At 44.0% G+C, this 21,903-nt stretch overlaps 1 protein-coding gene across 3 annotated transcripts in view; it reads left to right on the top strand.

The window, feature by feature from the left end:
• Positions 1-20,622, top strand: part of fgd5a (FYVE, RhoGEF and PH domain containing 5a) — a 29,643-nt gene extending 9,021 nt beyond the window's left edge. The window contains exons 3-21 of one of the 3 annotated variants that reach the window (XM_084038517.1): positions 1,051-1,168; positions 2,205-2,263; positions 2,627-2,657; positions 5,733-5,887; positions 6,757-6,913; positions 10,855-10,945; positions 11,581-11,631; positions 11,819-11,877; positions 12,575-12,646; positions 12,756-12,824; positions 15,304-15,387; positions 15,475-15,554; positions 15,654-15,750; positions 16,208-16,345; positions 16,452-16,554; positions 16,636-16,772; positions 17,262-17,363; positions 17,705-17,859; positions 19,064-20,622. In XM_084038517.1, coding sequence (XP_083894643.1) covers positions 1,051-1,168; positions 2,205-2,263; positions 2,627-2,657; positions 5,733-5,887; positions 6,757-6,913; positions 10,855-10,945; positions 11,581-11,631; positions 11,819-11,877; positions 12,575-12,646; positions 12,756-12,824; positions 15,304-15,387; positions 15,475-15,554; positions 15,654-15,750; positions 16,208-16,345; positions 16,452-16,554; positions 16,636-16,772; positions 17,262-17,363; positions 17,705-17,859; positions 19,064-19,100 — 1,795 coding nt within the window. In that variant the 3' untranslated portion in view covers positions 19,101-20,622. Of the gene's footprint in view, positions 1-1,050; positions 1,169-2,204; positions 2,264-2,626; positions 2,658-5,732; positions 5,888-6,756; positions 6,914-10,854; positions 10,946-11,580; positions 11,632-11,818; positions 11,878-12,574; positions 12,647-12,755; positions 12,825-15,303; positions 15,388-15,474; positions 15,555-15,653; positions 15,751-16,207; positions 16,346-16,451; positions 16,563-16,635; positions 16,773-17,261; positions 17,391-17,704; positions 17,860-19,063 lie in introns of those variants that run through there. The other 2 variants (XM_084038516.1, XR_014599122.1) reach the window with 2 other exon arrangements.
• The last annotated feature ends 1,281 nt before the right edge of the window (positions 20,623-21,903 follow it).

Below are 21,903 nucleotides of genomic sequence, written 5' to 3'. Positions count from 1 at the left end.
TGTGTGTGTGTGTTCTAGTGTAAACCTCATGAAAAATGAGTGTGACTGAATGGAGTCCAGTGTGTAACACTGTTAACCTTTGGTCTTCTAATAGTGGTATACTCTGTGCTGTTTAAGACATCAGGACAAGCATTCATTATTATCTGTAAAATTTCAGAGGAAAAAAACAGTGAACCATCACAATTTCCTGAAACCGAACAAGATGTCTTCATATTGCTTTGCTTATTTTAATATCACATAAGACAAAGAGAGAAGTTGGGACTAGAGTGTTTTTGCTTAAAAAGGCCTTTTTTGACCATTAATCAATTTGAAATACTGTTGTTTTTCTGGCTAACCGCTGCAGCTCTAAATAGGAACATCTGAATGGTGTTCAGAATGTTGAACAATTTAAAGAACTTCTTATAAACCACTCGCCATTTATCAGATGTTGTGGTGTCTTGTTGTTTGGTATTCTTCATATTCCTAATGATCAGTTAAAAATTAATTAAAAAATTATGTTGTGAGACAGTTACATGACAAGTTGTCCCATAGCTGCTTTGAGAATACTTGTTATCCAGTTATTATCGCATCAATATGAATTTGATCAAACACACGGAATGCCTCTTAATGGACCAGAGGACATTAATAATTGCCACAGGTAGCATTTAAAGGGATTAGATGCAAAGTGACCTATGGCGTGCCCCCCCTTCAGAAACAGCAGCACACACAAGGATTAGTGCACGAACTAATGATGGAAGAGATTACAGTGGGCCACTGGAGGACTGTGGAAACGTTCAGAGACATACACAGGAAATGGAAAAACACATATTTATAGGGGACTTATTGCTCAGTGTCTTGAGAATATGCTGCTGCAAATATTTATTGTGAATGTGCTAATGGCATCAATTCCTCATCCCAACCCGGTGGAAAATATTCAGTGTCTCTCTCTACCGTTAAAGCAATGCTATTCAGCACATGCTATAGTGGAGATGCTGTTATAGTATTTAATATTCATATTTCAGTAGCAGTGCTGTTTTGCTGTTTTCATACTGCTTTTTCTTTTCTTGGCAGTGCCTACACAGAGCCTTTCCCCCTGAACCCCGCCTCCGCCGGGCTGTCAGCGGACGAGGACCACGGGCGTACTTCAGAGGAGGAAGAGGGGGGGGCTGAGCAGAGTTATGACCGACAGGTGAGATAATGGCACACAGAGACAAATGAAAGCTAGGCTGGAAGGTGGCTAATTCAAACCTCTGACCTACCAAGTGGCACAAAAGCAGAAGATGCTGCTGCAAGTCCTATTCATGGGCCCTGGATTGGAATTTATGAAGGTATAAGGGAGTAACTAAAATATTTAAAACATGCAGATGTTGTCAGATTTGAATAAAAATGACACTAAAAAACCTAATGGCAGTTACTCTGCTTTCCTATGGGAAAAATGCTGTGGCTCACATTCACCAGCCGTTATTGCTTCGGTCGAGCCTGTGGGACAACTCCAAGTCCAACTAGATCAAGCTGGTTGAAATGTATCGCCTCACACTCCCCTGCACATCCGTACAGTTCAAGGCAGACATTTTACAGTAGCTCAGAGATGGACCACACCCGTCCTTCCAACATAATGATATCAGGCCGCAGCTCCCATCACGTGACACGCATTTCCTTGTTTTCTCCTTCTTCAAAGAAAAAAACCCAATAAAGTGAAGAAGAGAGACATTAGTCGGCCTCAGGAACAGTTTAATTTAACAAAACTGTGTTTTGGTTTTATTTCGTGGAAATGAGGACCAGCATGCTTTTGATGCAGTATTTGTGAAATGCCCTACGCAGAAAAAAATAACACTGACAAGCAAGCCTTTGCCGGTAAAAACCCCTAAATGGCTCTGATGTTATGTTTTGGCTCGGATGTTTTGAGACCCTGCGATTAGCCTCTAAATCAATGGGCAACATTGTTGTTGCCTCTCATACATAATGGATCTGAATTTAAAAGTCCTTATTTGAGAGAGTCGTCATCTCTATGCTGTACTGTAATGAAATAATCAGTCTTCCTGTGACAGCAGAAATCTAACAGAAAAAAAAGTGAGTTCGCTTTTCTTTTTTTCTTTTTTTTTTTGCCAGTCTCCTTGGCTGCTGCATAGCTTATTAATGTTAGAGTGGAAAAAGTGCCCTTAGAGAGCCTTTAAACATTAGCTGCGTTCATTCATCCCCCACTGTGCTCCTTCGCTGTCACCCAGATTGATGGCCGGTCCCGAGCCTTCTACGTCGCCAAAGAGCTCGTCGACTCAGAGAGACTGTGAGTATGCTTCACGTTCCTGGATTCCCCCCGTTTGCACGCTTCCCCTGCATGGCATTTGTTGTGTTGTCTTTTTTGTGGCTTTCCTATACCTTCCAGCTGTATCTCCCCTGATCTAGAGCCACTTCATCGTGCATGCAGAGTAACTGACAGCCAATTACACGTGTCTCCTGTAACCCATTAAACACACCGGCCCTGCCCTCGCTCTTCCTACACACTTAACCATTCTTCTGACGTAGTTCTCTCATCATGCATAATTTAGATAATCTAATGAGTCTCGTAGCAAGTTTAATGTAGTTGTGCCGAAGGTTCTAAATTGTGCAATGTAATTAAATCTTGTGTTTCTCCCTTTGTGTTTTCCAGGCACGTCAGCGCCCTCAAGTACCTTCAAGAGGTAAGAAAAGCTCAGCTGAGAACCACATTGGCTTTAAATGTCTCCTGCCTATTAAAACTTTCTTGATAACATCACATCCCGTGTGTCTGCTCCCCCAGTCGCTGTCTCCGTCTTCTCCTCCTCCCCCCCCTGCAGGTTTATCAGTGTTGTTGCAGCAAGATCTGCTTCCTGGTCTTGACAAAGTTGACATGTTGCACTCTGGAGTGGTCAGTTGTAAGATCGTGCAGACAACAGGCCCTGTTGCTGATGGCGTCCTTGCGTCCTCCCTCGACTGATACGTGTACTCTGATACTCGACTCAGCTGGCAATGTGCCACCTAAAGGTCACAAAAAGGTTTTATAGTGGTTGTATTGGATGAGCTCCTTATAGATCGCTGTGGGAACGAGTCCCTCATCTCCAAGTCAATGCAGTTTTTTAATGGGTTTTCGTTTAGATGCCTGAGATAAGCACACAAGCTTAAAGCTAGGGTTGTTAATCTGGCAAGAGAACACTGGATTAAAAAAAGAATGAGATGGATGGATAGAGATATTGGTAGGACTGACCGATGTCAGCTAGCTGCAGCTGGTGGAAGATTGGTTACGCCCAATAAGTGCACAGACAGAGAGGTAAATAGACACGCAGGTGTCCAATCATTTCTTTGGAATGAAATGATTGGACACACTTATTTCTATCCAGACACAGACTCAGATACTGGGATTTTTTTTCTTTCGGTCAGAGCATTTGATACATTGATTGCTGTCAGGATATAAAGAGAATTTAAACAACTATAACAAAATCCAGTGGAAAAATCCCCTTGGCTATTTGTTGATGTAACCAGTGCGGTGCTATCTTCTGGGGTTGGCCTACTAAAATACATCCTCCCTGCAGCTCTCTATTACCTGGCTGGCCATAAAATGGAGAATGCCCTTCTCAGCAGATGAAGGATTTAAGGGTTTAAAGTGAGCTTTGGTCGGCCTCTCCTGGTCATCGATGCATCACTCCCAACTATCTAATTCCATAATGTTTCACCCACGGCCGGTCCAAACAAGTTCCACATCCCTTAAGAGTTGGGAACAAAGAAGTATAATAACTACAAATGTAAGATAAATAACACTGAAAGAGTTAAAACAATGATTTCATTTTCATCAAAAAGAAAAGTCATACAGAAGTCAGACACCTTTGAAAGCATGGGGTGGAAGAGTTGCTATTAAGGTGATGGTCATCTGACAGGTAGAGTCATTGGACTCAGAGAAGCCCATCAGTCAGCCTGTACCTTGTAACCTTGAATGAGGTCATAACCTGAATGTCTTACGTGTGCCGCCCTCACCATGATTTATGAAAGCCTGATGTGGGCACAGGAGCGGTAGTGTTAATGTGTAATTCGATGCCATTAAACAGCAAGCCAAGCAAATATTATACAATGGACACCTCTAATAATCATAAATCTGCAATCACATCATCATGGCCAATTATACTAATTACCTTCTGCATATGTAGAGATGGGCATTAATACCTCTGAACCATTAAATCAATTTTTCTGTGGAAATGATCATTTTCATCCATTCCCACCTTAAAAGATACAGTGTAACCTCCTCAGTGTTACCATACAACCTCATTGAATCTTTTGGCCATCTTTCAAGTGTGACATTGGGGGGCTCTCTCATCATGCTGTTGCATAATACATGAGCGCACTGTTAGGCTCCCATTATTCTTCAAACTTCAAACTGTAATGTGTCATGGTATAAGTTACCGTTTGATGCAGACTGATGTCATAATGACCATGAAACTGAGCAATTCAGCCGGGAAACACTCCAGCGGCACAACATGCATAAACACAGTTTTTTTTTTTCAGGGAGGGGGGGAGAGACACACACTGGAGCAGCGTTAAGTGAGAGGCACACAGGAGCTATTGTTCCATTGTTTGATAAGGAATAACAAGAATACAAAGAATTTCCACACGCTGTCTCCACATAGGAAGGGGAGGCCGCGCTCCTCTTCCAAAGGGCTTTCCTTATAACAGCTTCAGCGTATGAGGCTCAGGCTTATTATCATTTCTCATTTGTAGCCCGTGACCTCTGAGCAGATTCTACGTGTTGAGTTGTGACCGAGCACGACTGGCTGCTCAACCAACTGCTTGATGCTGCTTCTTGACCTGACTTACGTGAGAAGAATGGGGATAAGGCGGGGAGTGGACAGGTGAAATGGAGAGTGAAGCTCCTCTCAGTCATGGATCTGAGTGTGTGTGTGTGTGTGTGTGTAACCTGGGAGTTACCGTTGTTCTCCCCAGCAGAGGTGATGAATGTTAACTCATACACGATCGATTGTGCATGATGAACGGCGTGTCCCGAAGTGTCAGTGTCACCACATTATCTCACAGCCGACTGGGATAACTCTATTTGTTTTATGTCTGAGCTTTACTCAGAACTGGAATAGATGGGCTCCAGACACTTATCCCCCACAGACACATCGACTTTAGATAGATATACACACTGTATATATGATGTCGTTTAACAGAGGAAACACATTTTTTAGTGTGTCGACACCTCCTAATGATTCACCTTCCCTTCATCTATTTCTTGTCTTCATTTGCTAAGTAGATAAATAACCTCTGCCTTGGTTTTCTACTCCCATGTGCCGTAACTCCTCATATTAGTCCTCTTAGTCTCTGACACCGCAGCTATTAATGCCTGTTGCTTCTGTTTTATGAGTGCTGAATGGACTTCAGTGAACCCAAAGTCATTGTATGTCGGTGAATTCTTCGGCTGTTGTCTACAGAGAAATGAAAAGCTGGGGGTCTATGTACAAAACAGCATTGTGTAATTGCGCACCAAGGTCTTAATGCAACGACACCTGGTGTGTAACTCTTGTGAAAGCAGTGCCGCCTTTCCTGAATGCCTGGACAGAGCCCAAAGTGGCGGGGAGGTGGCAGGAAGGATGTTTAGGAGGATCTGACCTTCCTTCCATTTTTCTCCCCCGTTTCATTGCTCACTCCTCCATGCCTTTCATGTCTCGCGCTCTCCCTCGCTTCCTCCTTTCATCCACATTTTTCCCATTCTTGACTTATTAAAAATCCTTTTTTCCCCACTTTCTGTGCAGGACTTTAGGTCCGCAGTGATGGAGGCGCCGGTGGGTGAGGAAGGAGCGCCTGTGCTGGAGGAGCAGAGGTTGGGAGAGATATTGGGCGTGCTCCCTCAGGTCTACACCCTCCACAGCAGCGTCCTAACTGAGCTCGAGGAACGCATTAGTCAGTGGTAAGAAACACTGTGTGCTTGGCTATTGTTGTGCTGTGGCCTGAAAAACAGCATTCAATGTCCTCTGAGGTTACAAAAATGACTCCACACTATCTTAACCCTGCTTTTAAGTGCACAGTAGGATGATATAATCATTTGAGTGGGCATTCTTCAACCAGGACACTTTGTGTGGAGGCAATTCCACCACACCGAAGTGCTTTTGAGCAAGTCACTGAACAGGAGTTTTTCATAGTAATCAACTTATCTGTCCTTTAAAGAAAAACATGCTTCAAATAAAAAAAAAAGAATGTCTACCAGTTAATGAAAGGAAGCCGTCTAGCTTAGCTTATCATAAAGACTGGAAGCAGAGGGAAGCACCTAACACTCACTTGTTAGGCTGTTTGTGCTAAGCTAAGCTAATTAGCTGCTGATTGTATACAATAAATTGAAAGATATGAGCAGTATCGATCTTCCCATCTTACTTTGGCAAGAAAGAAAATAAGAAAATACATTTTTCCGAAATAAGTACTCTTTTAAATCAAAACATCAATGGTAGTGCTTTGGTATTCAGAGACTCTCAGCAATAATTTCCTTCTGGGCTCAACATTTCAAAATGTTCCACAATCATGAAAGAGACAGAGAAGTCACACAACACAACATACAACCAAAAGAAAAACGTATGCATCTCTCCGTTGAAGGTTGTTTACCATCATTAAGGAATAAACCAGTAAGTGAGGGAGAAATAAGCAGGATGGGGGAGAAAAAGAAGTGACGTGTTCTTGGAATGAACTGCACATCGATTCTTGCATTGATTTAATTCACAAACATTCAAAGCACATGAAATGACTAAAGAGAATGTACTGAACCTGTGATTTTTCCTTTCTGTGCAGGGAGGAGAGCCAAAGGGTAGTAGATGTGATCCTGTCACGTCGGGAGGACTTTGGGGTGTTTGACACCTTCATCTCAGAGTATGACCGCAGCATGTCCTTACTGGAGGAGAGCTGCAGGACCAACCTGGCCTTCGCAAGCATCGTCAAGACGTTTGAGGTAAGAGTCGGCTTTTAACTCCTCCTCCTCCTTAGCTCCTGTCAGCAGTAAGACTTCATATATATTCCCATTTCCCCCTTGTGTTGCTACGTGTTTATTATTTCACTGAGCACATTAATTGTGCTCAACACAAAAGATCCCCTCTTCTAGAGGGAATGGGAATGTAGTATTTTTTCACATCAAATCTCAGGTTCAGTTTCTCTGTTTGTGGTTGGAACGTGAACGCCTTGTGCGTGTTTCCAGGGAGCAGAGATCGAACCTGGTATTTCCCCTGGCACTCACTCAGCTGCTGAAACTTTTTTGTCACCCGGCTTCCACGGGGATATAATGGCCTTTCCAACACACCCTCTATCCTGCTACTCCCCATGCTACTGACCTTTCCACTGTCATGCTCGCATATTTTATACCCACTCAACACCAAATACTCATTCTTTGTCCAGCATAGATCTTTTCATCCTTTTTTATTCCCTGGAGTGCAGGGAAGTGGGATTTGGCTGACAGGATCAAAATTCACACACACACAAAAAAAAAAAAGAAAAGCTCATACTAAATCCGCTGCAGTGGTCCAGATTGTGTGCCTGGTTCACTTAAGCAACACTTTATCCTTGCGTTGAATTGGAATGGGTATAGTTCAACAATGTAACTGACTATTTTATCTATAAGACAGGATGTTATGAGCTAATAGATAAGACCACAGGGATACGGCAATAGATTTCTCATTTCAGTGAAGTTGTGTCTTCGTCTATAGAATTGATTCCCAATGTACAGAGTTTTAACCTGCTTTGTAGCAGGTCAGAGGTCACCCTGAATAAGAAAATAGACTTAATGAAAGCCTTTCCCAGGCTTCTGTTTATGTTAAACTTTTCGCTTGTCACCGATCGACTCACCACCTTCCCCCCCACATGTACGCATTACCGGTTCCTCTACTCTGATTCACTGTGAGTGGCTGACACAGCGGTTCCAGGCGTTTCTAGTTTGATAAGAAAAGCAAACGGACAAGGCACCAACTGTCTCCGCTCATGAATATTCAGAAGCAGCTGCCCCCTCCCTGCCAAACTTTGGCTCTGCCAGACGTTAGCGGAGTGTAATGTAAATATGCTGGAGTGGAGGTGAGAGATGAAGACTCTAAAACCATCACAGCGACCTTTCGTATCTTACACACCTATCTTAGTCAGCTAATAATGTTGCCCTTGACAACCTTGATCAAAGTCAATAATGTGCCACTTCATGTTAGCCCCATGAAGTTGATATTATGACTCTTCACACCATAAACCCCTAATTGCTATCTGGAGAAGCCATAAAAGGCTGGATTTGCAAAGAAGGGTATGAAAGGTTATCATCTTATTTAAGAACACAAGTACGTATTTCTCTGTAGAAAGGTTGTTCTGAGTGATCTGTGTCCATATAAAGACTACGCCTACACCTCTAACATGAACACCCAGAGGCATATTCAATAACCTTTCCAGAGTCCACTGGCAGATTCATTCATATACACGCTACATATTGTATTTACGTTACCCATGTTGCATATAAGCGTATAATCTGTCTGCACTCCCCACCCTCCCACACCAGGGCATTGTGTGTGTGTGTGTGTGTGTGTGTGTGTGTGTGTGTGTGTGTGTGTGTGTGTGTGTGTGTGTGTGTGTGTGTGTGTGTATGATGGATGCTGTGTTGAATCCGAACACTGCCTTGGGAATTGCATGGTGTGTGTGACCCCACTGTAATGAGGCGGAAGGAGGGCCGAGGGAGAGCAAGAAGAAGTGGATGGGTCACCGGATACCCTATATGTACTACTGAGAGTGACGGCGCTCATTTATCTGTTGGCTATGTGACCCTTCACACAAGTCCCCCTTACTTCATAGGAGTAGGAGTACTGATTTGAGTGTTTTTTTATTCATCGGTTGCAGCTATTCTGGCGAATTTCTAAACGTTCAGTCTTCATAAATCACTGCAATTTAATGCTCTTTCTTTGTTTCAAGACTTAAACCCTTTGCTCCTTCAACACACCTTTCTTCTCCTCCCTCCTGCTCCTCCTTTTTTAGCTACCAGCCAGCTTTATAAGTGGTAGTAATTTCATTGTGGATGTGGTGATGACAGTGATGAAGTAGCCACAGACGCTGCATCAGACCACAGCTAGACCCCAGGCCTTAAAGCCTCCTCTCCACAGCCAGTTGCTTGTTTACTGCACCATCTATAAACATTGGCCAACACAGTGCAGAGTGTGGGTGTATGTGTGTGTACATGTGTGTGCACCCCCTTTGTGTGTCTCCTTGTGTTGGTGTCTGATCATTTGCAGGGACATGTGCATGCGAAATTGTGTGGATCTTGTGAAACCAGTTTGATTAAAAAAAAATCTCTTTCCAAAGCACACCATCTTGGATTTATCTTCATGCCTTGGCCCGTGTTTGTGTAAAGGCTGTGTGTTTTCTCTGGTGCGAGGAGGAGGAGGAGGAGAGGAGGAGGAGGAGGAGGAGGCTGTGCAGCAGGTGGACGGAGCGTGATAGAGGGAGAGAGCAATGGAGCGGATTCCTTGTAAAGGCAGCTGGGCAATGAGGCAGACAGAAGCTAATTAGAGAAGCAGCCTCCTTTACAACCCCCCAATTAGATCAGATGTGTGTGTGTGTGTGTGTGTGTGTGTGTGTGTGTGTGTGTGTGTGTGTGTGTGTGTGTGTGTGTGTGTGTGTGTGTGTGTGTGTGTGTGTGTGTGTGTGTGTTTATCTCACAGCACGAGGCATCACAAGGTCCCTCTTCTCTCCCCCTTCATTTGGCTCGCTCACCCAAACAAACCACACCACACACCAGTTACCATCCGTGGAAAGCCACTTCCTCTGAACAAGTGTCGATTGGATGACAATTTACACTTGAGGAGATAATAATAGAGAGCTGCTTATTATTGTACTTGACGCATCATGCGGTGACCAGGAGAGGAAAAGTGAGGAAAAAACCCAAACGGGCCGTTGCTGTGGACCGAATTCAAAGGAGACAAAGGATGGAAAAATAGAGACAAAAAGAGGAAGTGTGTATTCATGAGGCTCTGCTCATTAAAAGAGGCGTCAGCTCGCTGTTTTACTTTTGACTCCTACACTGCAGATTGTGATAATGAAGACAAAGAGTGGTGTGTGTTTAACTCGCATCCCATCCCTCCCCTTTACAGGCCAAATCAGTGTTATCTCAACGCCAGCCCAAGGTCTCTGTCTCTGTGTGTGTGTCTTCTTTCCTGCTTATGTGTAAAGGGGTGCATCATCAATAATACATCATTGGGTGTGTTCATGAGTGTTTCAGAGATGAGCTCAGTGTGTGTATTAGCGTGTGTGTGTGTGTGTGCAGTGTAAATAAGATGAAGATGCTGTTTCCCGCAGGGTGCTATCTGTGCCTCTCTAATGAAGGATAGGACTTCATTGGATTAGAAAAGACTGCGTGTGTGTGTGTGTGGGTGTGTGTGTGTGTGTGTGTCTGTGTGTGTGTGTGTGTGTGTGTGTGTGTGTGTGTGTGTGTGTGCGTGTGTGTGTGTGTGTGTGTGTGTGCTCGCCCAGTCCCCCGTTGCTCCTCTACCGCTCAGGGCATAAATACCTGTCAGAGACAATTAGATACTGATTGATTTTCTAAAGCGCTCTTTGATTGTGCCAATGTCTGTCCCCTTTCACCTGCAAATGACTACTCTTGAGAAGAAGAATGGGAGTTGTTCCCTTTTTTGTGTGCTCGACAGATGCGTGAAGGTCAGCCAGTCCGATAGTGTCCCCGTGGTCACTTGTGACCTTGACTTGCAGCGTCGCATCACAGAGGTTATCTTCATAGAGCTGTGGTTTTGTGGGTGCATTCGGGGAGGCCCTGGGGTCCGTTGATGGGACATCACATTGAGCAATATTTTTTTTATGTTTCGTTTGTCCAGTGTAAACTTGTGATATCTGTATATTTACCTGACTTTCATTGTTTGTGTGCAGAAAAAAGGCCCGGAGGAAGCAGAAATCCCACTGAAACACCAGCTGCTGCAGGTCATCGTGAGAGTGCTTCAATATCGAATGCTTCTCACAGGTACCACAGAAACACGCATGTACATAGTAGTCCTTAAAGCAAGCACGTGTCATTTTTGCTCAATAGAGGCCGTTGAGGCCATTAGCGGCAATTATGGGATCATTTTAACTGGTAAACTTAATGCAACAGGAGCACACGTAGAGAAGAGTCAGCTCACAGATGTAAAACTCTGTTGCCAGGATTTTAACTCAACAAGAAAGAGATGAAACATAATTTCCTGTGTAGCTAACCTGTACTGGCTCCCAGTGTCTTTTAGGATTCACTTCTTTACAAGGCTGTTAATATGAAACCTTCCTACATAACTAATTATTTGTTGTTTTATAATAAAATATTCTAAGCATTGCCTTTAACTAACTGTTACTTTTCCTTTATTCTTATCTTTTATATTGTTTGTTGTACTCGTGCCTTCCCTTGTTTTATTATTTACTTATTTCTATATTAACCACTAGCACCATTCGTTAACCCTGTGTGAAAAGTACTAATAATTACTATGATTCTATCTGTCTGCTAATGTTAGCTAACAGTAGCCACCGTTAGCTACATGTAGTGATTGAAGTAAGGCTGTAGCAGGGGTGTGTTTTATTGCTCATTAATTCAACTATAGTTTGATGTCTTTTTTTCTGCGTCTTCTCCAGATTACCTGAACAACCTCTCTCCTGATTCGAAAGAATACGAGGACACACAAGGTAAACCTGCAGAATATCACCACATATTCATAACCAGAATCACAGGAGTGGTGTTTTGACACCCATGCATGCACGCTGCAGCTGCTCGACATGTATCAAGCCCTATTTGTTGAGTCACAGTCACTGAGTGTGTCTAAATTGAATTGGATTGCGCATAAATCTCTCTTTTCCCTTTCTCTGCGTGCAGCTGCCTTGGTGATCGTGTCTGAGGTGGCAGACCAGGCCAATGACAATCTGAAACAGGGGGTGAGTTTACTCTGGACACTCGCCATGTGTTTACAACATTCAGACCGGTTGAGCTTGATGTATTCACACAGCCCAGCGTGCCGTTATTGAGACACGTCTTTACATGCCAGTTGGCAATGAAGGAGCAATTTTGGGACGGAGATCAAGCGTGAAGATTTTAGACAGGTTGGGGTTCTGCTGTGTGTGAGTTCCTTACTTCTAAATCACATGCCGGAGTGAAGGAGAGGACTATCCCTCTTTGGCGCCGGCCTCCGCAGCTCGTTGATTAACGCAAGCGGCCAGGAAACATGATGTCACCCGAAAGTCCCAGGTGTATCGTTACAAAGGGGTGCGAGGGCGGACGTGACAGTCAAAAACCCAGAGCTGTTCATGGAGATCATTTACAACCCTCCCCCCTGTATTTCTCGCCTCTCCCTGTCAGGATCCCCTGTGCCTCCGTTTGGCTTGTCTCCTCTGTTTATCACACTCGCTTTTTTTTTTCTCCTCCATGCGCCGACACATGCACAGGCTGACAGACAGTGGAAACACAGGCTCCCTCTATCTCTGCCACCCCCCCCTATTCAGTGTGCAGTATCACATCCCTTTCCGCCTCCCTCCCTTTCATTGACGAACAAACAAGGACAGTTTCATTCTTGGTTTCCTCTTCCGTCCATCAGTGGATAATCTCCCTCCATCTCTACTCTCTCTGCTCCCTCAGGAGAACCTGCTGCGTCTGGTCCACATCGAGTACAGCGTGAAGGGCAAGAGGGACCTCCTGAAGCCCGGAAGGGTGAGCAGCATGTGGCCAGTGTAACTGTCTCACTGTCACAACACGTCGTCCTGTTCTGACCGACAGCATTGTGTGTGTGTCTGTGTGTGTGTTATTTTTTTTTTGACAGATGTTTGTCAAAGAAGGCACACTCATGAAGGTCTCGAGGAAATGCAGGCAGCCCCGACACCTGTTTCTGGTAAATTTGTTCCCATATCACACATTATTAGACTGCATTAGCTGGTCTTTAAACCTTTTGTTCCCTAAAGCTTGACATTTTGGGACTAAATACTTTGCTCAGTGTTAGATGAAAAGTCCCATACTGACCTCATTTCCGTCTGACCTATAGCCAACAGTTGATTAGCTTATCTTAGCATGAAGACTGTAAGCAGAGGGAGAGCGCGAGTGTGGTGCTGTCCACATTTTATAAAATAAAACCATAAAAAATAATCTGCCTAAGACACTTTAATGCACAGTGTAAAATATGATCATGTGTGGTTTAATGAGAGGGCGATGTGCCTGGCTATTTCTCTGCTAGGCACAGTGGCGTCCTGGAGTCTGTAGTTTTCTGGCAATAATAAGTGAGTTTTATTGACTGGCTGTAACTAATTGATCAGACAGCTATGAGAGTAATCTTCTCATCTAACTCTCATGTAAGTCCTAAAATGTCAAACTATTTCTTTTAGAGTCTTAAAATCGAAAAAACAGCGTCAGACACACTATATTCTGCAGCTTATATCAACTCTTCATCGAAGCGATGTGATGTTTACACCAAGAAGACTTTTCAAGTCCTGTGGGTCTGAACAAGTGTTGGATGCACCATGATTTGGTAATGACAACGGCGTAAATAGCAGTTTCATCAGTGATTCGACGTGGTGCCCTGCAGTTAAAAACACCTGCCAACGTGGGCTGTGAAAATATTGTTGGGCGGAGGTTGGTCTGCGAGGTAGGCAAGGTTGGGAGGAGGCCACGAAGCCAAGGCTGTGAGACCTCCACTTGGCACCACACCCATCCAGAGAGGGGCCTCCCTCTCCGCTCTTCTCCTCTCCTCCCCTCTCAGGACTTGTTTTCCAGGGCCCCACTTCCTTACAGGATGTTTGGTGTGGGTCACTGGATGCTGGCTTCCTGTGTATTGGGAGGGGACTGACAGCAAAGTGAAGGCCAGACACCCAGTAGAATGCAGGGAGGAGGAGGGGTGGTGGTGCTACACAAACACATAACGTGAAATAGAGAACCCCACTCTATTGTTCCATGTGTAATCAGTGCTGTCTCATGTTATGAATTATGCCTTAACTACATATCCGCAGGAGCAGCATTTATGATTTGGGCTTTTACTTGTTGATCCTGATAGAATACAACTTAAAGATGCACACTTGTGTATTTCTTTTTTAAATTTTCATTTTGCTTTATTCGATCACACTCCCAGTCTCTGAGAAAGGATGACAGTTGAGCGACAACAAAAAAGCATCAGTGGGTGATATTTGTCGGCTATTAGGGTTATATAGCCTTGAAATTGATGGCTTCAGTGGGTCAGGTGTTTTTTTTTATGGGCTTTTAAGGAAAGAGAATCTAGACAACAGTGAAGATGAAAGTCATCACTCACCACAGCGACAGAGAGAGTCTGCAGCCATGTCACAAGCCTGGGCTCAGAGAAGAAAGAGGGGTGAATGAGTGCTGGAAGGTATTAGGAGGAGGATGGAGATCCAGAGAGCTGCCAGGGGGAAGAGAGGGCAGGTGAAAGAGGGGACAGACGAGTGGATGAGACGAAACGGCAAACGTCTTAGGTGCCATGGGGTCAAGTAGGTACATGTTGGGTCTCATCTGGAAAGTCCTTTGTTAAGTCTGTGAACTTGTCACTTGGTTGGGATTGTGTGAAAGGAACCTTTGAATAAATGAGCTGCAGGGCGGAGCCGACGAACAACTGCGGTGGCTGCAGCCCAGAGGTCGCAGGCAGGGCTCCGGCTCACGCTCTGTTTTGTCTCCAGCCCAGTCAGGCCAGTGAACCCGTAACTGTGGCTGTTTGTGTTATTGTTGTTGTGGTGAAGGTGGCCGGGTCCACCCAGTCCTGGTTCACAGTGTAGCCTGAGAATGCTGGGGGGGGGGGGGACAAGGTGGGGGCCTGGAGTCCGGAGCAGGGTGGAGAATTCCTGGATGCTGCCTTTACGGCCCCAGCGGATGTTTAGAGCATACATTAGGTGTGACCGATGATGTCATCTCTTTTGTCTGGGAAGAAATGAAATGCCTCTCATAACACAATGGACTTCACAGTGCGTTCAGGGGATCACAATACTTTCTGACAAGCAAATAAACAGCCTTTTTTTGCTGGGTTCATACATGGGAATTTTGTGCCGAGGGGATGCATAGACATGTGTGATCGCTGTGAACGGAAACATGAGCTGAGCAAGGTGATCTCAGAAAGTTGCTTTTGAGAAAAAAAGAATAAACAATGAGGTGTGCACTGCAATGATATGTAAAGTATTTCTGTCAAGGTAACACCGCCACCTTGTGGTAACTAGGGGGAATTACGTTGTGAATAGCTGGGAATTACAGTTTCACTCATTTCTGGAACACAAAAACAAGATTTTACATTTACATTTTACAAGTTATTCTTTTGATAAACCAATAAGGTAAATATAACAAAATAAACCTCTTCTTTCTCTTTCTATGTTCTTTATCAGATGAACGATATAATGCTGTACACCTACCCTCAGCAGGATGGAAAATACAGGCTTAAGAACACACTCTCTCTGTCTGGGATGAAGGTACTTTGATTTATCCCTTCTCTGGCAATCTCATCTCGTTATGTTTTTTTCAGGCCGAACTGTGATGTGTTTTTGCCCCTCACACAGGTGAGCAAACCTGTCCTCGACGACGTGCTCAACTGTCTCCGGATTGAGGTGTCTGACATCACTATTACACTGTCAGCCAGGTGAGCGTCGTGTGTGTGAATGTGTTGATGGCAGTTAGACTCCTGGAGTTTAAAGCCTTTCAGAAGTATGAGGTGTTTTTTTTCTGCCTCTCTCTTCAGTTCAGTGGGAGAGAGGGAGGACTGGTTCCACACGTTGAGTCGAGCCATAGCAGACCACGCTGCCGGACTCTGTACGTTTGGTGGACCCTGCAGTGAGGTAAGAGAAGTAAAGTCAGTCAGAAAAGTTGACGAAGTATGCTGAACCATAAGCACGATGTCTGCTTTTCAAAATACGGTTTTACAAATAACTCCACACTGAGAAATCAGGGCTAAAAATAGGATTCAGGTTTACTCTGTGGTGCACACAACAGTAGAGGTCAATTTGGAAAGAGAGAATTAGAGGATTGTTCTTGCAATATAGTGTATTTTGTTAACAGTACAGTAACTATATTCATGTAATTTTCAGTTAAAAGTAATTTTCTGACAATGTTATGAGTATTATTGAGAATAAACACATTTCTCCAAATGAAAATGCCAAAGACTCAAGATGGTGTTTGATACTAAACACATCAGTGTGCAGCCGGCATCAGAGAAGAGCTTTTTATCTGGTGTTTGTGTGTAATTGTGATGCAAAAGGTTGTTCACCTCCTCTAATACATCATATGTGTCCACAGGCCCGTGAGAAGTTGTGGATGGCCCTGGGTGAGGCTGCCCCTGTTCTGGTGCCAGTTTCCCATGTGCTGATGTGCATGAACTGCACCTCTGACTTCAGCCTCACGCTGAGACGGCACCACTGCAACGCCTGCGGCAAGGTCAGACACACAGAACGGCAAAAACGACTTTGGGACTATTTATTGTCGCCCTTTCGATCATTCTGTGTGAGTATTTATTGTCTTTGTATTCTTTCTCTCTGAGCAGGTGGTGTGCCGTGCGTGTTCCAGGAACAGATACCCACTGAAGTACCTCAAAGACAGGATGGCCAAAGTGTGTGACCACTGCTATGCCGAGCTCAGGAAAAAAGGTCAGATTGTCTGTATGCAGTAGAGTCTCACTGGTGGGGGGGAGTACAGCACAGCAGTATTCTAACTATGTGTGTGTGTAGGTGGCAGTGTGTCGGGGGCGTGCGGTAACTCCAGCCCGCGGTCACACCGGGCCAGCCGTCCGCTCTCCGCCGTCTTCCAGAGCCTGCAGCCCCCGAGTTTGTGGAAGAGCAGGAAGAGCACCTCCCCTCTCAACCAGGTGGACTACACTTCTTCATCTGTCCTTCTTTTTCAGTTCAAACATTTGCATTTGACAAGTCTGAAAGTACGGTCGCTCACAGGCCCAGTTCTGATCACAATGTATGACACACTAATGTCACTGAATCCATTTAGGTGGGAGGCTAGTGACATTTAAAGTGTTGTGTTTGAATGAAATCATGCTCACACAACACATTCCCTACTGTAGTACTTAATATCTACAATCAGACAGCTCCTAATATTCAATAAGCAAAGGGAAGTTCCCTGACCGGGAATCGAACCCGGGCCGCGGCGGTGAGAGCGCCGAATCCTAACCACTAGACCACCAGGGAGCTGCATGGGAGCATCAGGCTTTTGTAGAGGAATGTCTGGCATGTGTGACAACCGACACGCTGCAGATGCTGGAGTGTAGTGTCAAACAGACGCCAGTAGGGTTCACTCTGTCTGTGTATCTGTTTACGAAGGTCAACTGTGTCATTCATCTCACCAGGTGTCTCTTACCGTGGAGGGATCCACCATGAGCGGCAGCCTGCAGCGCCGTAAGAAGAGCAAGAGGAAGTGGAAGCGCCTGTGGTTCCTCCTCAAAGACAAGGTGCTCTACACCTTCACAGCCCGTGAGGTGAGGGGGCACAGAGTCTCCCGCACCAGCCCCAAAACTATCGTGATCTCTCACAGAGGCGCTTTCCTCGCCGCCTTTGTCCATCCTTTTTCTTCTTAACATCTGGCTAATGCAGTACAGAATTACTTAATACTCACATTTCTGCTGCTGAACCTGCAGAACACGTTATGTAACTAACGAAGGGATTCTCTGAGCTCTCTCTCTCTCAGCGTTGCACTGCTTTCTTCTTCAGGAGGCATGAAATTCTTGTGCATGCTGCTGCCGACGGTAAGATCAGTGTTTTTTGTTTGACGTCTTCACTCTGGTTCCTTCAGGATAAAGTGGCTTCGGAGAGTCTACCTGTGCAGGGCTTCACCGTCAAGCTGACTGAGAGGCCGGAAGGAGAGGAAAGCAGTAACGTGTTCCACCTCTACCACAAGAAAACCCTGTACTACACCTTCAAGGCTGACGATCCGCACACTGCACGCAGGTCAGCTTTGGTGCCGTTTGTATTGTATTACTTGTTTCTGTACCGGCGTGTTCCAAGTATTAAAAGTGAGTTCCCTGACCGGGAATCGAACCCGGGCCGCGGCGGTGAGAGCGCCGAATCCTAACCACTAGACCACCAGGGAGCTGTGAGGGTGGGCTGAGTATGTCGGCCCTGTACTCACACATGACGTCATTTTATTTTTAGCTTTAATTAATTTGGATTGTTTTGTCTTTTTTTTCCCCCCAATGCTTTTTTCCATGGTGTCTTCTCTGCTTTTGTGTTTCTTAGTATTAATTTTTACTTGTTTATTAAACTGTATATGTGTTCTTGAATGCTGAGATGCTTAGTAACATGTGTATCAATCTGACATCATTAAAGTCTGTATTGATGTATCTTGGGCTTAGGAATTGCACTGTAATGATGAATATGCGGCTGTATGGCATTCCTATGCTCCCGGTAACCAATGAAGATGACAGAACGTGTCTCTCTGGGTTTTTTCTTGTGAAAAGAGTTCAAAAAAGCGTTGAGTCCATATTTTTGCACATAAGTGCAGTAGCAAACAAGCAATTGTAATTTACAGTAGACCTAGACCTAGATGCATTACATGCTTTGTCCACCAGAGGGCGCCGAGAAATATCCTGGTCACTATGTATCTTTGGTGCAATATCAAAAAACAATATCACTTAAATGGAATCTGTATCAAGATTGCTGTTTACTATCCACTGGTATATATATTAATTGGATGTTTAACTCCCAAATATATATACTAGTATCAAGCTGAATAAACAATATCAGGCTGTAATTACACCAGATTATTTATATAGCAGTATATTACAGGAAAAAGAAAAGCGCAAATTGGAAATAAAAGAGAAAGAAGGGGCAAAATATCAACCATTAAAAAAGTTCACAAATTAAAAACATAAAGTTGTGAAGTCAAAAAAAAAAGAAAACAAATTGGTTTAAAAAACATTCTTAAAGATCTGAGTTTGCTTTAAAGCTGAGAGTAATCTGATCTTGACAAAGTGAGTTGGATGCTTTAAATGCCGTAGCAGAGGCTGAGATATCCTGACCTCTAAACCTTGGGTTGGGTCAAGCTCCAAAAAATTATGGAGCCTTCATTTCCCAATAATGCAACCAGTAGTGTATAAAATAGAGTGTTCCATGAGCTATGGTGTTAAAAGGTTCCATGTTTCTTGTGTTTCAGATGGGTCAACGCCATAGAGGAGGCTACCGTTTTATAGCACCCGGTCCGTTAACAGAACACGGCCTGCTGTCTGTGACTGCTGCAGCTCCTCTGTGAAGCACAACAAAGCTACCTGCTGCTTCCCAACTCACCATCGGTAAGAATTCATCACGTCTCACCTGTGGTGGAATATCACGTGACCGTTTAATCACCAGGCTGCTACACGGCGGTGGGAACGTTGACAAAAGTAGAAGTGAAGAAGAATGATCCAACATATGAACACTTTACCGATGTGCTGATCCAGCCGAGTTCACAGGAGCCTTCACTTTTTAGCAGCTTGGATTCATTAAATGCTTCATCCGGGAGAATATTTGATTCCCTCCCTTTGGTTTGACCTTTTTTTCCCCACAAAGAACTTTGCTGTATTCTGCTTTTGCCTGAGGATTATCTTCTCTTTCGGATCTGCAGGAGAACGACTTAATTTTTTTTTTTTTTTCGTACGTGAGACAGTAACAGCCTGTGATCTGTGATGGTCATAACATCACAAATGAACGTTGCTCCATAGCAGTATACGCAGCTAGTAAAAGGGACAATATTTGGTCACTGTTTTAGAGAGATCTTTCGTTTTCTGAATATATATTGTGAGATATACACAGTGAATTATTGGATTTGTTTGTATAGAAATGCCCTTACATGATGTTCCAGGTAAGAGGTCATTTTAATCATCTCTGAGCGTGTACATTATATTTCTTGTGGAGTTTTACACAGTGTTACATTTATATTGAATCTACAAAGCTATGGAATGACCCTCAGCATGACTCAACAATATTTCCAAGGATGAACACTTTCAAAGACACTTTGTATTTGAATCTGTAGGTTTTGAAAAAAAAAAAAAATGTCTTACAGTTCTGAAGTGCCAATTGATTTCTTCCAGTTGAATGCAGTGCAGTTTGCACTTGATGATGAATGTGCCTGAAATTAAATTGTATTCTCTGTTTGTCTTTATATTATCGAAGTACTGTACTACTGTCATGTCTCCAGAAGAGACCTTGATAACATTAGCGTTTTATCTACTCTTATATACTTTAACCTTCTAGTATTTTGAACTGTTTGGTTACAGTCCAGTAACGTGAGGATATAGTATTGTGCCATATTTTTATTACTGCTTTTTTCATGCTGTATATACACTGCTGGATAAAATCACACATGGACTTCATGAAAACGGCAGGGAAAAAAGCCGCTGTCATGCTACCTTAAAACATATTCATCTGAGCCGCTCATGTCCTCAGCAGTAGTGTGATACTGACGTTTCACTCTCCTCTACTCATCTAACAAACACCCATAGTGCTTCTTCAATACCTATAAGGCATTATCCGCTCCACTCAGAAGTCACCTGCAACAAACTACATTTCTAAAGCACACATGTTCATCAAGTACTGTTTCAGCATTTCTACCTGTTTCTTATGTGCCATACCTGTAGTGTTATTATGGACTGTACCTCTTGCATATAGTGCAATGTAAATGTTTATGTATATAGATACATATAAAAAAATAAACCCCTTTAAAAAACGTTGAGTTAATGTGCTTTCACAGTGCTCTGCTGCCTGTTCTTACACGTTAAGCTTTGCGTTTCTTTGTTATAATACCAGTTTGTAGCACAGTGTTCCTTCGTTGTTAAATGTCTATGTCATATTTAAGGCTGTATGTCCTATACACGATTGAATTTTATCAAATTATGCTCTTTCTACTCAAAGGCTATATCTATGTATTAAAATATTACAACAAAAAAACACTGCACACTCTCAGTCGCAATGTACAGTAGTTCAATCAAACCTCAGCAGCTATAATTATGAGGCTCACAGAAGTAGAACTTATTGTAGGGTTGATGCTATGCATTGTATTTGGGCAGGTGTTCATGGTGCGTTCATCCCGTGTAAGTGATAAATACTGGGTGAACGCTGAAATAAGTACCTGTGTGTGTCTTTTGTTTGAGGCATTGGCAAATAGTTTAATTAAATGCATCGTTCGTCCAGCAGAGGGCATTGGTCCATCATGCCGAGCATCCATCCATCCTGTATTCAGGGTCACTGGTGGGCTGGAGCCGATCCCAGCTGACATTGGGCGAAGGCAGGGTTCACCCTGGACACTTACATTCACAACTACAGACATTAACCTATCCCCATCCTGCACGTCTTTGGACTGTGGGAGGAAGCCGGAGAACCTGGAGGGAACCCACCCAAACACGGGGAGAACATGCAAACTCCACACAGAAGGAACCCCGGGGAACCAGGAGTCTCCCGCCTTGACTACTGCAACTCTCTCCTGGCCGGACTCCCGGCCTCTGCGATTAAACCATTGCAGCGTATCCAGAACGCTGCAGCACGCCTTGTCTTCAATCTACCCAAATTCTCCCATGTGACCCCCCTCCTCCGTGACCTCCACTGGCTCCCTGTTGCAGCACGCTTCCAATTCAAGACGATGACACTGGCCTTCAGGGTCATCAATGGAACAGCACCCGTCTACCTTCAAACACTGGTCAAACCTCATGCCCCGAAGCGAGCACTTCGCTCCTCTACTTCAGCTGGCCGGCTGGTACCACCATCGCTGAAATCAAACAAATGTCGCTCAGCAAAGTCCAGACTCTTCTCTGTTCTAGCACTCTGATCGTAGCACTGTTGCTCTTGAAGTACTAGTTTACTCAGATGAGGACCTAACACTTGTTCTATTTTTAGCTCTTACTTTATCGGCAATGATACGTTGTGGTTTCCTTGTTTCCTTCTTTTGACAAATGTACTTATTGTAAGTCGCTTTGGACAAAAGCGTCTGCTAAATGACCTAAATGTAAATGTAAATGAGTCGAA

The sequence above is a fragment of the Eutrigla gurnardus genome (assembly GCF_963514095.1).
Source record: "Eutrigla gurnardus genome assembly, chromosome: 2".
In the NCBI taxonomy this organism is placed as follows: domain Eukaryota; kingdom Metazoa; phylum Chordata; class Actinopteri; order Perciformes; family Triglidae; genus Eutrigla; species Eutrigla gurnardus.
This window is presented reverse-complemented; position numbering and strand designations above follow the sequence as displayed.